Source organism: Rhyacophila brunnea, unplaced genomic scaffold, assembly GCF_057557595.1.
Source record: "Rhyacophila brunnea isolate RB1 unplaced genomic scaffold, BYU_Rbru_1.0 scaffold_8, whole genome shotgun sequence".
Taxonomy (NCBI): domain Eukaryota; kingdom Metazoa; phylum Arthropoda; class Insecta; order Trichoptera; family Rhyacophilidae; genus Rhyacophila; species Rhyacophila brunnea.
Window position 1 is genome coordinate 10,036,399 of NW_028233350.1, and position 19,406 is coordinate 10,055,804.

The following is a 19,406-nucleotide window of genomic DNA, read 5'->3' on the forward strand; positions in this document are numbered from 1 at the left end:
ATTTATGCTCATGAAAATGACGTTAAAATTATGAAAAAATAAAGCAGTCTCTGGAATATGCTTATTTGAAAAAAATCTAGAAAAACTACGAATCCCGGCAAGGATTTGAAGCCATCTAAGAAAGCGTAGTTAATAATTATTAGCTATCTGTGGCAGTTTCAAATTGTTTATGTTCAATAAAAGTAATGCTACACTCATATAACTAGTCAGTATTAACGGCCCACGTGCTCGTCGTAGGTCAAAATTGAGTTTTTATTGTATTTTGAAACCATGATCCTGGACACTCCTTAAACGTTGTAGATAATCTATTTATATAATTTTGAAGCCTAATTATCTTTTACAGTTATTTTAAACATTTGATGACTGCATAAAGTATTTTTGTTACATAAAATGGTATTCTTTTAAACCTCTCGCTCTAATGTTTTAGAATATAGTCATATTTCGGTACATAACTGTGCAGTGGTGTTAAGATTTTTTACGTTTATTAATTTTTAAACGCATTTCTGAAACTATTAGTATAATTTATTACGAGATAATTTTTGTAAAATATTCACGATAAAAAATTATATTGATAATCTCTGTGATCCCGAATTTGACAAGAATTAGGCATTTTATTATTCAAAAAATCGGCAAGATTAACACATTTGAAGATGTGATTGAAGATCACTGTTTTTTTATGATTAACTATTTCTTATATTCAACGAATAATTCACAAGATTTAAGAATGTACCATTCTGATTATTGAACATACATAATTTTGAAAAACACTTTCTGATTTTTTTTTTCAAAATTATGTATGTTCAACAATAAAGAAATAGTTAATTATAAATTATTAGCAAGTTCAAGTAAGTTACATCATAAAAAATATTTGAGAAACCCACGACATCGGTTAGTAATTGAAGTAATAGGTATCTACTTTGATTAAATAAAACAAAAACCGATTGCCAAAGTAGCTTGATTTAGAAGAACGGTGATGAGTAGGTATTAAAAAGGCCAATAGTTAAAATTTGTCGCAATTAGTACATCGCCTTGTAGCATAAAGGTAAATGCAACGGACGGGGCGTAAACCCAGGAGATGCAGGGTTCGATTCCCTGCCGGGGTGGCTTACTTTTTTCAAAAAGATTTTTTCTATTGGTTATAATATATTTTCTCAGAAAGTGTTTTTCAAAATTATGTATGTTCAACTGTCTTTTTACTTAGCATGGCAATATATAGGCACCTAATTTTACAAATAATTATATATTATGTTCAGAATGAGGACATCAAAAAGCTCCGACAGGTGGCACCCCTAGGGGTAGCGAAATAACTGAGGAGGGTCGGCGGTGCGGAAACACGTGTATGCAATGGATACGTGCAGAAATAATTACAAAGCCCGTTTATCTTTCGTCTTTTTCTGGTATGGAGGTAGCAGAGCGACACGCGAAATTTACCGTGTAGGTATTTGAAAAGTTCGATTCAAAGTTAAGATCGAGAGGTAAGTAAGTTGGTTGTATAAACGTTTCTAAATTATAAGAACGATTGTTTAATTTAATAAAGTTAAAAGCATTTGTCTCTTTAATATATGAATGAAAAGTATCCAGGAAGTAAAACGATTTACAAGTGATATGAATTTTTGAAAATTCGGTATTCTTTCTATATTGACACAATAGAAAACAGAATAGATTATCAGCTTGGTGGATAGCAAAAAGTCTTCTAAGGAAAGCATAGGTAAAGATCGCAGATCTCAAAAATGACCTCAACGGATTAAATTTCACCACACTCAGATAAAAGAGAGGTTGTTAATCTCCGCTCATGCGTGTTAGACCTACGATATATTTGCGAGAGAATTGGGTTTCTGGGACCTCTATCTATCACAAGATGAGAGTTCTTTACCCCAGATTTCTGCCATTCATGACGCCAAATATTCTCAGTCTCTGCATTCCTTTTAAGCGAGTTCTCTCTTGCCATCCAGAAAAATTAGTTTCTTAGTTACTAAAATCTTTTAAATCAACTAGTCATGACCAAAGAATGGGCAAGAACATCTACTTGAAAAAATGTTAGAAAACCTAATGCGCGAAAATTGATATATTGGATTAGGATTAGAGGATAATAGCGAAAGGTAAACTAAATGCGATAGACGCCTAGGGAAGGCGAGGGTCTATCTGATCACTCATAAAACACACGTTTGTGGGTTTAATTTCTTAATGTTATTGAGGCTACGTATATTGCATTTAATTATTCATTAAACATATTAACTGCGATATTGTTTTTATTTAAGTACCTAGGTAATCATTTTTATTAAAATCCTCATCCGTACGATGCTTATTTATCTGATTGCCTTTTTCAAACGATTGAACAAAATAAAAGCACTAATTTGGCATTTTGTAGCGGTATAATTTTTAACTGATTTTAATCACACGTATGCTTCTTGGTTACGAATATTTGGGCAAAAAAGAAAGTAGTTCAACTGTTCCTAATAATACGTCAAAACATCACGGTTGGGTTATTTCATGTTAATTTACTTCGTATTGGAGTGAATATTGTTTTTCTCATTCATTATGTATGCATGATGATTAAAGACAAATCAAATACGGTATTACATACAATTTACAAAACTTTATACGTATTCATTATATATTTTATTGAAGCGTATGCCTTTCGTTATATGATACAATATATCGCTTTACACATTATTATAACTATATTAAACTATTCAAATTTTCTATACAATTATAATAAAAAGAATGCTTCCGTTTAATAAGTACATATTTCAATAGTTAATTTGGTCTTCCGAATACAATCTTATCAATATTAATAATCTTACTTATCCAAATTAATAATCATCTTCTTTAAAAAAAATCATTTCTTATATCGATGTGAATAGAAATATATCCTCTACTAGAAATATCAATATTTTAATATTATGTTATCACGTTTGTAGAAAGTTCACCTACGCTCGAAATGGAGTCGTTAATAGAAAGGTAGGCCAATGTTTCTACGTTGGGTTGATTGTTTGGGCCCTTTATCGGTTGAAGTACAACACTATAATTTTTTTTCCATCCATGTCCGATCGTTATAGGATCATATTATGGGCCTCCACAGAGTAGAGGTTTGTATCAACAGATTTTGTTTTTTACGAGAAACGGATGTCAGTCACTTGCTCAACCTATTAGGTCCATACCCTGACTCACACACAAATTGAAAAACAATATTTATTGTGTACTTGCCAGACCCAGAATTCGAAACTGAGACCCACGGCGTGATAGTCCAATGCTTGCGCGGCCACCGTGGGTATCATAACACTATGATAGAGAGGGCTAATATTATTTTTTTTATTTTTTTTACTGGGGCTATACAGCTACTGTCAGTGACATTAACCAACTGACTTTGTGGCATTATTTTTTAATATATTATATAAATAACCATGCCCTTGCTTTTTTCGTACAAGGTGGTTGGGAGGGTTAGTTGCATTGATGTGTGGTTAATTATGTTCCTCCATTTATACCTTTAATTTTCTTTATGGGCTTATTTCTTACATACTGATAGAAGAGCCAGTGCTCGAAATGGAAAAGTTTATGAACCGGAGCGCTCGACAAATTTTCTGAAGATATTTACATAGTCATCAAATCGTATGTGTATTTTATAAAAATAAGTTTGTCAGATTTTCTATTCTATGGCCTATCTAGCTCAGATGGTCAACATATTTTTTTCACGAGACGGAGCGATAATTTTACAAATTTCACGAGCCGGAACGGCGCTCCGGTGCGTTCCGATCCATTTCGAGCCCTGAGAAGAGCTCTTTCTACGAATATAATTATAGTAGTTGTAATTAAACCGTTGGCACTCTCTTCGTTTGGAAGGTGTCTAACTTACAACTGTGTTCAACTATTTATTTTGATTTAAATATTGTAATCAGCTAACCTAACCACAATTTTTCGGAGGCACATTGTATGCTCGTCCTTGTCTTGAAACGAAATGGCAATTAATCTTTACACATACCTAATAGATACGCATACCTATTTTTTACATTACTTATAAATAAATAATCCTGGAAAATATCTAGGTACTCAATGCATTTATCTTTACTTTCAAAAGCAGGCATTCTTTTTGAATGTTTAGGTGGAGTCTTGTAGTAAAAGATGAATTATGCAATTTTATACAATTTGTTAATTAATTCCATTTTAGTGTTTTATTGATTGATTTTTGAAGTACAGTTTATTTTTTTAATACAAAATAAGGGTCTGTTGAAAACTAACTTCATATTGTTATAGTTATTTTATTAAATGTATTTTAATTTAACTAGCACTTTGGATTTTTAAAGAGAGGTTATTAAATTATAAATACGTCGTTAATGATTTAGAAATATATTGATAAACTGTTGCCAGATATAACTAGCAATACTGCACTTTGTTTTAACCATCCTTAAAATTGTATCGGAAATCGTAATGGTTACCTACTGGGTAATTTTACAGTGAAACGATAATTAATTTCTCGTTAGTGTTTACTGTTTGGTCAACATATTAACTTTTTGATATATTACGTATTATGTACCTACTCATTTTTATTATTGAAATATTATAGGCAGGTAGGTACATATTGTTTTACAAACTATGAGCGAGTAAATATTTAAAATATTGAATCTACACTCTACAGTCATTGAATTCTTTTTGACCACTATCAAAACGGTAATAATATGTTACAAAATAATATACACTTTATAATAAAATGTATACAGTAGCCAATAAATAATAATATATCGATTCGTTTCTTGTTAATAAAATCAGATATGCACCTACAATTAAATATTTTTTAATCAAAACTAACCATCAAGATAAAAACAATATAATTGGTAAATCATTTACGATAGCATCTTGGCGAAAATATTCATAGAAAACTTCACACGGGAAAGAATATTATTCGAGTTGAATAATTATCATAGTTCATACAAATCCTTTTGAATATAATCGAATTAAAAAAATGCCTTAAGCGTTATATATGAAACAGTTCCAATAACCAACCACTGATAGGCTACCTATGATAAGTGTTTAAAATGTTGGTAGCACTGAAATCATTGCCTCTAATTATAATTTGAGAAAAATCATGCTACAATTATCGGGTCATTATTTTCTGAATATATCTCGTGAAACATCTTAAAATGTTGTTCTCGTGAATAATTTCGTGAACGTATATAAACATTTTGCCCATAAATCACGCCTGATCGGGCCGAATAAAGTTTGGCCCGAGGTGAAAGTATTGTTTTGTTGTATGGGAATAAGACGAAGGTGGTAATTAATATTATTTTTAAGTAGCCGAATCCGTGATTATTATCTAAAGACTCGTCGCCTCATTTGTTATCGTTGAATTACGAATTCAAAACGCTTAGGAAACGGCCAGAGGCTGTGAGAGAAAAGCTTTTTGACTGTTGAGTTTGCGTACACCTCGTGTGTTATTTTATTTTAGTAATGTAACATATTTTGAAACACGTATGGGACTCGGTAGGCGTTAAAGGCGGAATGTATATTATTATTGTAGAATTATAAATCCTTGATATATTTTTTTCATGAAATAACCATTAAAAATGCCTGCATAAATTATATATTTAAAAATTAAATTTTACTGTCAATAATATGAAATTCTTGATAATATGGTTGATTGTTATGGTATTTATTTGTTGGGTTATTACTCATCGACGTTTCCAGTTCGTTTTAGAGTCTATTCTTATGTGTAAATAACTAATGTATAAAAATAGGTAGCTCTATTTATATTGAAACGTCAAGAGAAGGAGGAAGAATACGGGTTGATAACGCTAAAAATTAAAAACCAAATACAATATTATGTGAACTTATGTGTTGCATCAATAATTAATATATTATTAACGTTAGGGCTTTTTTTTTATTACTGTAGATCAATTTGATTCAAAATATTAATAAACATTTGTAAACATTCATAAAGATCATTTCTATAAACCCAAATTTCAAATCAAGTCCCAAGCCAAAAAAACACTGTATTGTCTTTAGATATACATATAGATGAATGACAGATTTTCTTGCAGAATGTGTTAGTGTCATTTGAAAGACACCCTTAAGAATGATATTGGAATTTTGTGAGTTATCCGTATTTTTATAAAGCTCTTCACAGTATAGATACTTTTCAAGTTTGTGTAAGCTTTTTAATTTTGGAAATGAAATTCCTGTTCTTATACTTAATCACGAGTGTCTTTAATTTTGATTGGTTGCGCAGTACTTACTATACTCAGGACATGAATCAAATCAATGGCTTAAGATCATACTTCAGTGAAGCGGCAAATAATTTTCAACTGTTATAGGTGCGACGAAATTTCGGACTCGCTGCCAATCGAAGAGCGAAAGTCTGCGGAATTAATTCTTAAATCGTGTAAAGATGACTAAAAAACTTTACTCATTTACTTGAAAAAGAAAACATGTCAATGAATATATTAATATTATTACTAATAGAACAATCAACATAACATAAAATGGACGCATGTTGAATTTTACGAAAAATTATGTTTTGTTCTGCACGCGACGTTTGCACAATCTTTGCGTCGCGTAGTCACGATCGTTTTAGACCGTGCCCCAGGTGAAGTATAGCCTTAAATAAATTTTAATAAACAAACAAATCCACGGCGTCCCTGTTAACCACTTGCCCAAGATCCAAACTTTGGTAAGCCCTGGCCTACAGTATATGTGTTAATAATATGATAGCTAACTGATAAAACTATTAGATATAAATATGATAATATGGAAATAGCACAGTAAAATATCAAAGTTCACTCACCTAATAGTTTTGTGACAGCTCCTTGCTGCGTCAGCATGTGCTGGGCAAGGTCATAGTGCCGCAGTCCAAACCTGGATAGCTCCAAAAGTCTATGATGAGACAGTAGACCAGCCAGAGGTGGAAGCGAGTGAGGACCTCCAGCGAACAGACCTCCGCCGTTTCCTCCACCACCCACTGAGGACGAAGAAGACACGGCCACTGAAATTAGTCAGGATATTTGGTAATACAGATAATTACAAATTCTATGAACATTAGATAAATCGTTACAGTTCGGTTATGAGGAATACAGCGGAAAACACATTTTGAAAATACCCGATATTCTAGATTATTTGTTAGTTTGGGTTAGTTTAGGTTAGGTTGGGTTAGGTGAGGTTAGGTTAAGTTTGGTTAGATTTGGTTAGGTTAACGTAACAAATAATCCAGTAGGTATATGGGGTATTTTCAAAATGTGTTTGCCGCTGTATTCCTCATAACCGAACTGTACGATAAATCTCCATGTAAAGCGTACCTAATGCCATGTCCACATTGGCAACCTCATTAAATTTCACGATAATTATCATAATTTATGACCATAAAATATTTTAATCTTAATTTAATGAGGTTGCCAGCAACTTTTTGCCAATGTGGTCACCGCTTAATAAGACAGAGGTTTGTATGAATGTGGGAGAAGTATTTTATAAATTTATTATTGTATCAACTACCTATGATGGTTTTGACACAAAATTATTTTTCTTAATTTTGCTTTATTAAGTTATTTACGTTGACAGATGTTTCGGGCTATAAACCCATCTTTATGACGGTTGATTTTAAATTACAGCTAATAAAAATCTTGTTTTCAAACCATTAAGCCAAATGGAGTTCTCACGTAATCGCCAGTTAAATTAATAAAAAAAATAATTAACCAATTATGTAATAATTATTATTGATTAATTTTCTTACATTTGATACTATACTACGTTTCTACAAATATTATGTACCTAAGTATGTATAATATCAAAGCTTATTTTCGTATCTATATTGTTTATATTATTGTAAAACTAATAAAATCTACGTGATTTTACTAATGCGATCATCGATCAATGCTAAACACCACTGCTATCATTACGTCAAATAAAATCACACCATAAACTTCTATAAGTTCTTATCAAATTCTTCTTTTACCTAAACTTTTGCAACAATAAAAATAATCAATGCTTTTTCTAATAAACCAGTATTATGCGTATTTTTTTCCGACCATGTTCGATCCTAATAGGATCATAATATGGGCCTCCACAGAGTAGAGGTTTGTATTGACAGATTTAGTTTTTAGGAGAAATGGATGTCAGCCACTTGCTTAACCTATTAGGTCTATAAATACCCTGACTCACACACAAATTGAAAATAATGCGTAATAACTAATAAAAAATATGAAAAGATACAGTACCTAAGTTGATTTTGAAGTTTTTATTAAAAGTGCCTAATGAAAATATGATATTGCTGACATTTTATAAACCGGTTTTACTTATAATTGAAAACCATTATAAAATTGTTCTAACTGAGTTGGTACATTCTGCAGCATGGGGAAATTCCTTAAGAATTATACCTTTGTTACGTTTCAATAAATATTTATATTTCCCTGCGGACCTTTTAATTAATATTTAATTGCCACATTTAAATAACATGATAATTATATCTAATTGCCACCTGATGAGCAACGCACCAGTTGTGTAGGATACAGCGAGAATGGGTTATACGACTACATAACTGACACTAAATACGTTTTCATTATATAGTAAATAATAACATTAATATCATAAAAGTAGGTACATAAGGTAATTTCCGTATTAAATGTTGATGTTTTTCACATTAAAATACTTACTGTCAGAGTAAGTAGATATCTACTACAATGTTTAAATGGTTGTAAAAATTTGATTATTCGTAAGTATAGGAAATTACCAGGTAGGTACTTATTAGAATATTGCGTATTCGATTTTAAAAAATGTATGACTGAATTTGCTGATTCAAATTAATTAAATTAAGTTGTCATTCAGTAGTAGTGAGTTATAGGCTCACTAATGATTATGAGTGGGCAGTTTATACTTCATAATAAGAAAGGGTTGTTATTGTATAGAAAAGTGCCCTGTATTCATAAAAAATTGCCCACTTCAATAATAATCGGTTACCCTCATAAAAATATTCCGCGACATTCAAAAGGATGTCGATATGCCGACCCGTTACCGTAGCAATGTCCTTTGATGCATTAGTACAGCTATCATTAAAACCTCATAAGACGCATGCGCTTCCATGCACTTTTGTGCATTCCACTGCATTATAAAAATCAAACTGGCTATTCTGCAGGGGCGCTGCATCCTTATGTGCAACGTGTGCGGAGCGCACGGGCGGCAGAAACGATGGAATACTTCTTAATTTATTTTTGCAACGACAGTCTCTATGAGTGATTCATATAATATAATTATTTATTGCATATCATAAGTTCTTAATTACAAAATGGATAAAACAGACTGAAAAGTCTTAACTATTATTATTTTGTTCAAGTTATCGATTATGTTCGGCTTTATAATACAATGTATTATAATTAAGAAGGCTATTGTTGTTACTTATCCAAATTTATCGGTTCGTCTACAAATTATGTATATATTTTGACGCTAGTCTGAATATAAATAAAATTTGATTTCTTTAAGTGTGCAACATGAATTATTGGTAATTTCTGATTACTACATGACGGCTAAACTAACAAAATATGAACTACTAAAACAATCTGAAATTGCTCAAACTTTTCAAATTACTAAGACCAGTGATTGCATATCAGCCCAAAAATATTTTATTGCACAAACGGTCTACACGTCTTTAACTACGACTTTATTCGAAACCTCAGTCTACGTATATTATATAGGTATATATCAATATCGCTGTTTAGCATATTGTATCTCTGATAAATAAAGTTTTTTTGTAAAATATTTATATATCGTTGGTGTTTTGTAAAAATTATGTTCAATAATTTTGGTGTAATTGAGATTTTAATGAAAACACAATAATATGTACCTCACTAGCTTTGTTTTGCGAAAACGGCGAATTCGTATCTCTACAGGAAAGTACTTAAAAACGATAATCAGTCAACTTCCACTTCCGACAATTTCTCTAACTACAAAATTTCAACCAAGATTATGCTGGTTGTAGAAAAGTGCTAAGTGTTTTTTTGCCCACTGGTGGGTATCCCTAGCGTCGGCCCTGTAACTCTATATTCTAAATCGCTTAATTATATGCTTGACTTTGCTACTGGGCGCATAATGACAGACATACAGCTATGAAAATGAAGTGTTTCCGACTCAAAGGTAGTCACATCGGGTCTGTTCAGGATAGAAAGCTTATTATTATCGTTTTTTTTTTACTTTGTAGTTTTCACTTAACGACTTTTGATTTAAATGCGTTCGCGGAATATTGTCCTGCCATATTTATTTTTTATTTGTAGTGGTTATTGCTTATCATTACGATGATGATGATTACTTTGATGGTGAGTAGGTTTAGAAGTAATGAAACTTTTTAAAGGTTGATTCAAATTGCCATTTATAATGGATTAAATATTTTAAAAATGATAAATAAAAACACACTCTTGTTGTTACTATAATCATGATAACTGTTTATTCTAAATTAAATAAAATTCACAATAATTCTTACTCATATAGACTATGGAAACTTTTAAAATTGTATTAAATAATATGACATTACTTTGACAATATATATCGATATTCTGAGAGTCGTCAGGAATAGGGCCTCCGAGCTTAACAATGGACACTTAATATAATGTCCGCTTCAAGACTGAGAAAATGGCCCACACTACCTATATTAGTAGCCTTTTTCAAAATTTTATTAGCTCAATATATTATACCTAAATTGAAAATTTATAAAATATATTGAATAACACAAGCAACTTTGTCTCAACCACGTGCCTTGGGTCTACATGCATGCTAATATCAACTCTACGCCAGTCTCAGGATATACTCATTTAAATAATATTACAGGATTCTAGATTCTAGACTCTCCTGGGTTTACCTCCGCCGAAGTTTGCAATTATTTAAAAACCATATAGCCCTCAGGAAGGACGACAATTATCTAAAAAAGCTCGTGGTATTTGGTCAGAGGTTGAGGGAAGCTCCGATGAACGGAAAAATCGAGAATTGCCCGATTTTTTTACTGCCGCCAAAAAATGCCAAGCCATGGACTGTCAGATGGTCAAGTCATCTATCTAGGTAACGATCTGCAGTCATAAGGTCTCCACAAAAAAGGAACATAATAAATATAATACGTTCTTATTTTGACCATACCTACATCAAATCTCGTATAATAAAATTATGTAGGTAGATTAGATTAAATAGTGCTCGAAATGAAATATTTTAAGCAAAGAAGCGTTCGATAATTTTACGAAAATATTAAAATAGTTATCTAATTGTATGTGTAATTTACTAAAATAGGTATGTAAGATTTTGATTAAATGGCATATTCAGCTTTTGGTCACACATTTTCACAAAACGCAGCAATAATTTTTGGGATTTTTTGAAGCGAAATCGCGCTCCGGTGCGCTTCGTTCTATTTTGAGCTCTGCATCTAAACAAAAAAATGTTTTAACTAAAATACTATAATAATATCCATCATAAAAATTTGGCACTACCCATAGGAGCAATAATATTTTTTTTTTCTTTATTTGGAAGCAATTGAGCTCTTCTCTGAATGGAAGGCTATTCTGCTTTACAATGCTTTACAAAAGTATACATACATTTTTTTTTTAACGACAGGCATAAATAGTTACATTATTAATGATACAGAATTACATTTTTGTTACACTATACACTAGACATTTACGTTACATTTTTGGAGAAATTCATGTACAATTTTCATAACTGAAATATTTGGTTTTGCCAGGAACGAATTAATCGTAAAAGGAGGGTATAACCTGCATTTCCCCAACTTATTCAATAACACTTCTCTCTCCTGGTCATAGGCATCACATTTCCAGACAATGTGGTTAAGATCTTGAGTGGGATGTCCACACTGACACTGAGGGCTATCTACCACTTTAAATTTGTACAATGATTCGTTGAGACTGTGATGCCCTGTCCTGCTTCTAGCTATTGTCACTATTACATCTCGCTTTATTTTACAATGTTTACTAAACCAAGTTTTAGGAGATCTACTATAAAAGTTTTGATAGTAGTGTGTTCCCTTTTCTTTCCCAAGATTTTCTAAATATTTACCGTTATTTTCGCTCATTGTTTGTTTAAACTGGGCTTTAAAATCTGTGTATGGAATTCTTATATTTTCTGATAGGTATTTTACAGATTTTTTTGCCAATTGATCAGCAATTTCATTGCCATTAATTCCTTTATATGCTGGAATCCAGTATATCTGTATATTTGTACCGTGTTCGTTACTATTGCTAAATTTGGAAATGTTGGTTCTAATATTAAGAATGTAGTCATTAGTTTTGATGCTGAAATTTTGATTTTCGAGCGAGTGAATCAGACTTAAGGAGTCAGTGAAAATGTTGATATTTTTATTTTTGTAATTAAGTGCAATTTTAGTGGCTTCGCATAAGGCTAAGCACTCTGCTGTATAGATGGAAGTGAATCTGTGGACACTTTTGGCAACCGACGTGTTGGATTGGGGGAAGAACACTGCTACACCTACTGAAGGTGAATCGGGAATTTTGCTTCCATCCGTAAAAATTTGGACTACATTTTGATTGCTAAATTTGGACTTGATAATAAGTCGGGAGAGTCGGAGTGCGATAGCTCCATTCCTATTTTTGTATTAGTTAAAACGTTATATATAATATCCTCATAGGTATAATTAAAAAAGTTGTAGAAGTCTCTTTTTAAAATCAGATGATCAATACAATTTACAGCTTGGATACTTTCTTTTAAAATTTGAAATCTCTTCGGAGTACGATCTCGCGTTATAGTTGTTTGTAGAAATCTGTTGACATTGTATCTCGTATTAGAAGTACGGTTTGACATACATTTTACCAAGAAGTTTTTACATAGAAATTTAGATCTTTCTTCTAGTAATGTTATCTTGGCTTCGGCAAGTAGTATGTTAGTAGGTGTACTTTTTCTTAGGCCAAGAGCCAATCTGATAGCTTGGTTCTGTAGTCGTTCTAACTGTAGCTTTGCTCCTTTATTTTTTGGGAAGTAAATATAGCTTCCATAGTCCATTATGGATCTGATGTAGCTTTTATAGAAAGTTATTAGAGTGGAAGGGTGTGATCCCCACCAAGTACCTCTGAGGAACTTTATAATGTTGGTGGCTCTATTGACTTTCTGGGCAATGTAATTGACATGTTTATCAAAAGAAAGCTTGAAGTCGAAATAAATACCTAAAAATTTGGCTGAGTCAGTTGATTTAATCATCATATCATTCAATTTAATTTGAAATTCTCCCGGCAGTATTTTGTTTTTGTTGAAATGTACAAATACCGTTTTCTCCGGAGATAGATCCAAACCCAGTTTAAATAGATTATTTCTAATTGTTTCTAGTGCACATTCCATTATATTTTTATCCTGATTGGGGTCTTTAGTTTTAAGGAACAAAGATATATCGTCTGCAAATTGGGAGACTGTTATAGCTTTCGGTATATTGCGAACAATGTGGCTAACGTATATAATGTAAAACAGCGGACTTAAAATTCCTCCTTGAGGAACGCCTTATTATATTAATAAAAACGGTGATATATTAATAAATAATACATATGTTATTTAACATACATAATTTTGAAAACACTTCTGAGAAAATATATTAAGTACCTATAACGTTATAACAGATAGAAAAATAATAAATAAATATGAATATAATAAAAATCTTGGAGTGATCCGTGACGTCGGTTAGTAATTAAAGTAATACCTAGGTACTTTGATTTAAAATACAAAAGCCGATCGCCAAGGTAGCTCAATTTAAAAAGCGCTTCAGTGAGTATTAAAATCCACAAGTTAAAATTTGTCGTAATTAAGTATGACTCCTTTAGCATTATGGTCAATGTGCGTGGGCGCGATACCCGAGAGATACAGGTTCGATTTCTGCGAGGTGTCTTACTTTTTTCAAAAAGATTTTTTCTATTGGTTATAATATATTTTCTTAGTTTTCAAAATTATGTAATATGGTCAACAATTAGAATGTTACATTCTTAAATCTTGTGAATTATTCGTTGAATAAAAAAAATAGTTCATTAAAAATATTATGTTATTTTATTAGATGGCGTTGTTTTATTTTAAATTGCTTAAAACAAATAGTGTTGAAATTACACTCATCACAATATGATTAAAAGTATATCTGGATAACTTTTTTGTAGAATGAAAATGTTCATACCGATAATAACACGTCGTACTATAATCGTAGGGTTCATCAATGAGTGCTCACCAAAATTTAAAATTACACGTTCTTCATTTTTTTTCTTGATACCTTAATGGCCATTTATAAAGCAGTAAATTAACGCAACCTCTCCCTCCGTGTTTACACTCAGTAAGCTTTGATCGGCCGATCGCGGAAGATAATAATTTCAAGGCTTCACGGGGGACCCAATACAATTTCATATAAAAAATGTACTAACGTAGAGACCATTTCAGGTAGCAATTCCAGTGAAAAACACAATTATATTGTGACAAAAATATTTTTTATTAAAATTATGTAGTTTATCATGGGTAGAGTATAAATACGATTTATAACTTTGTACTCCGGCTCTAGGATGAAAATGATGTACCTACCTAATACACTAATTTAAAAAATATTTTTGCTGCCTAAAGTTGGTAAGTCGATAATTTAGGTATTTAGAGTTAACAACGGATTATGTGTGTATATGTTACTATGTGTAACGGAATATGACTTAGTTTGGTATAGAAAATTCAAGATTATTCAATATATAGATCATGCACACAAAGCACAACGAAAGTAGAACATGCGAGACTTACGGACTTTTGGCAGTAATCCTACGATTATTATTATCTATTTATTTATTTATTTATTACGACATAACATTTTAACATCTTAATATCATTTGAGCTAATTTTATGCAAAGTAATCGGGCAAAGAAGCTTATCAGTATTATAGTTAAAGATGCAAAGTTATGAAGCGTATATACTACTATAAGTACACTTTATTAAGTATCTATATCACTATCATTAAAAAGTTCGACAATAAATAGGCATTATGTGCGAAAACGTGCATAAGGAGATTAGATATAAACATCAAAAAATGATTTTAATAATAGGGAATTTAACCTTTGTGCATATTATTATATTATGTAAATAAAAAGAGAGGCAAGTCTCATGCATCAACGCTTCAAATTACTAAATTTCACACGAAAAACAGTAAAAAGTTGTCTAAAATTCAATCATAATATGTTGACTTTCCTGTAAAGTGGTTATTCTAGACGTATCTCTATTTTTTGTTCACAGCATAATACCTATATGTATTAAACATGTTAATCGGTAAATAAAATAATATCTATTACATTCATATTATAATAATAGTGGATTGAAATAGTAAGATGTCGCAAAGTAAACATGTTCACTTAAATTTTAAGATAACTATAAACATACCATATTGATTATGCAAAGCACTTTAATACTTATTTAAATTTAATAAGTTTTGGTTGATATATTATAATATAATACATATTATAATCTAATAGTAGCTCAGTTGTAGGTTTAAGATGTTTGTTATACATAACATACTGTTTATTTGCATGTAGATGAGAGACGAAAAATGTCACTTAATGAGTTTCCGTTGTATATTATCCAGTGTAGGAAAAATTTTCACACCAATGCCGGTATCACTCCATGAATTGAAGTCTACTCCACACTTCCTTGGTAACGGCGCGTGGTAATTGATTAAGTGTTAACTTGTACGGGATGCCGCGAGAAGGGCGTTGAATACTTTAGTTTATCTACGTGAGCATCGTTAGCATTAGGGAAATTTAAGCGATTTAATGATATTGTCTGTTAATTACCATACATACAACTTAAATAAGTTAAGTGTCGAAATCTGTATGTACATTTTAATTTATGATAATGATTACTAATTTTAATTAGTTTTGTATTCCATTTGCTGTTTGTTTATAAAGGGCAGGAGAAATATTTTATCATTTTTTGTATTTGCTGCGCGGAATAAAATATACAATATTTGTATGCGGAAAATTTTCAATCGTTTTTTTTTCACAATGTACCATAGTAATATTGTTATCTATAAAGTTACTACCAATAAAATAACTAAAAAATGCATAATCTACATTTGTCTTTAGATTATTGTCAAAGACGAAATATAATAGTTCAAAAAAACTAATAGTTAATTAAACAACCCCATTCATCTACATTTTCCTGATTACAAACAATAAAATTTATATGCTTAAACTCAAATATCGATAAACAGTCAGTGGTTTCTAAGGCTCCTTTTTTTTAGAATTATTAATAACCATGTCTTTGTTTTTTCGTACAAGGTGGTTGTTAGTCATTTTGAACAATCACAAACACCCAGGCTTTGAGAAAAACAGATAAATGTTTTTGTCATGACCGGGAATCGAACCCAGAACTCTCGGGTGGAAGGCCAGCGCCTTACCCACTGCACCACGAGAGCCGCCTCTAAGGCTCCTTTGATTCTTCAGCTGTATTGCATACATTAGTAAAACAATGTATGTACCTGAATAAAACAGTAAGTATGTACATTACAATGTTTGTAACTAAGAGTAGAATACAGAGTAGGGACTATATTAAAAGATTTTTTTCCATTAATATAGGCTGCCTACCATTCACCCAAAGCGTTGGATGTTTTCACTGATGACTGAGTCAAACAAACATTAAAAAAAGGATATGCATTATTTTGTCCAACCGCGGGATTAAGCCCGCAATCTACTGTTTTATAGACGGCCGTTTTACCAACCAGGTTACTGTGGGTATAAAATATTGACAATGATACCAATATAAAAATCCTAAGATGGAATTTAAACAGACTTTTTACGAGAAGTGGTTGATAACCATTTCTTCAACGCATTAAGACGATACTCTGGGTCCAAATACTTACATAGTGATTGTCAATGATAAGTCAATGATCGTTGGTATACTATATAATATATTGATATTATAAGTTTCGCTGGTGTCGATACATTGGCTACGCGTCACACGACAGATGCATTGGATTCAAAAGTGATTGAACGTGACTAAAGCGGGAAATTTACAACACTGTGTCTTTTTGTATAACATCATCACACCCCACCTGCAACTTGTGAATACAATTATATGCTTTCGACACAAATATGTACACATTTTAAAAGTTAGCAACAATTTTCTTTGCGATTTTTTACTAAACTGTATAAAGACTACGCTGCCCTTCCAAGGAAGAAGGCAGTAACTCGCGAAATTTGTGAAATTAAGTTATGCATGCCATCCGTTGAAAGCTATATTCTATTCACTTTAAAATCAGTATTATCATTAAAATACCATTTAACTCCTTAATAAAAAAAATGGACATCTGCTAAAATGATAGACATTTCTTAGTAAAAAGGCAGTCATTGCACCTATTTATTGCAGTTACTGCTTGTTTATTATTACTTTGCTTGTATTTTAACATCCTACTAATAAAAAAATCGGTGTGTGTACTTATGTACGCGCGTTAGAAGTTATACTTCTTTGGCGTAACCAAACAAAATAAGCCGTTACTTGAGTCTATTAATATTACAGTGGATTAGGTTGATGAAAACATATAGCACATGCTAATTGTAATTTAATTATTGTATTGGACCAAAACTCATCTTTGCCATACAGCGGTTATAATCGATTCAGAAGTGCCCATGATGGATTAATAAAAAATCAAATTTTATTATATATTTTGAATTATTTACCAACTCAACATAGACAAAATTTATTTATTTATTGATTTATAATTTTACTCATAAATAATACTTACATAAATATAGCATTAAATCTTGATACACAATATTTACAATGAAACATAAATATACACTCCAATATAAATAAAGTTTTATGAATATAAATTAACAGTATAGAATGTTAGTCTCCAGAAATTTATTTATAAATATAAGTACCTATATTTATTATGACACAATGTTGGTTATCTTTACAACACGTACTGTTTACTTGGTTGTATTGAACGACTAACTAAATCACACTATGTGCATGCGCATGTACCCCTGAGACCGAAATGAATATAATCATAATAATAAATTGTGTTTTAACGGCGCACGCAACTTCCGTCATACGCCAAACGTGTTACATCGGCGCGCGCAACTTAGAAGAAAAACTTAAAAAGAAGAGTCCTTTATTAATTAAACGTGTCTTAATTGGTTTTTCTTCTAAAAACCCCAATATCCGTCCCTTATTTTGATAAATGTACTTTACTTTTTTCGAATTCAAAAAAACATACCCACGTCACATTATAAATGAAAATATCCGATAAAATGATTAAAGAAAGTAAAAAAAAAAATCTTATTAAAATCGTTTTTGATTAACTACGAAACTACAAAAATATTCTGTCACTATTAAATACCTATATTAGGCATATTCCATTAAAAATAAATGCGAACCTCTTTACTAAGATTCAGTTCTGGTTTATTATAGGTCCAAATACTTAGGTACCTATTTTACCTATCTATCTAGATATATTTACCTAGTTAAGTAATGAAAATTTTATTTTAATTTAAAAATTCAAAATGTAGATTTTTATATATAGATACCTTTAACAGGTAAAGAAAAGATCTATACATCATGATATTTTGTAGGTATTCAACTACTTTAGTAAATATTTGTAAAACATTACGTTTGAAGCTTATACATCACAATAACTACATTTGTTTCGTAATAAGTGACATCTTACTTAGCTCGAGTAACCAATTGCCAGAAATATTACAAAATTAAAAGCACTATTGTACCTTCACAACCCCGATGTTTAACGTGTCCGAAAATTTTTACGTATGCAGTTTGTCGTATCACACTTCACCGTAAAATGTAGGTATCGGAAATATAATGGTCGTACATTAAAGACAGTCCAACCTCTTTGGGTTGTATAGTACCTATCTACTGATATAAAATTCATGTCTAAATAAAACACGGTTCTTGTCGGTTTACAGGAAGGCAGCGGCAAACAAATTTTGAAAATACCCGATATACTGAATTATTTGTTGGGTTAGGTTAGGTTTGGTGTTCATTCTTGAATTCATGAATTTTTCAAAATCGGCAATGAAAAATGACACAGTTCCCGCCTGGCTTCCTGTAAACAGACTTATATACCGACTAAAACACTTATATACGTAATAAAAACTACTGAAATACAAAGGAAAGCCGAACGTAGGTATGTAATTAAATTAGAAATACAGAACAACGCGTATTTTTTTCAGCTCGGTGCTATAGAGATGACCCTATGGCTTATACTATACGGTCATCTCTTTCCAATAAGAAGTCTCACGGCGAACTGCGCTTCGGTGAAATGTAATACGTAAAATTTACCAATGCTTTAATGGGTTCCGCTTCGATATATTCAAGATTTGGAATAAAGGGTTCCGGTCCTGGATCAGAATCTTATTGGATAACTCTGCTTTAAATGTAATATTTTATAATGGTCAATAAAAACATAAGTA

The 19,406-nt window shown here is 31.3% G+C and overlaps 1 protein-coding gene across 2 annotated transcripts in view; it reads right to left on the minus strand.

Moving 5' to 3' along the window:
* LOC147063892 (paired box protein Pax-6-like) overlaps positions 1–19,406 on the minus strand; it is a 106,682-nt gene that overhangs the window by 69,475 nt on the left and 17,801 nt on the right. For both annotated transcript variants that reach the window (XM_085959020.1, XM_085959021.1), the window contains exon 2: positions 6,776–6,973. In XM_085959020.1, the coding sequence (XP_085815146.1) occupies positions 6,776–6,973 (198 nt within the window). The remainder of the gene's footprint in view (positions 1–6,775; positions 6,974–19,406) is intronic.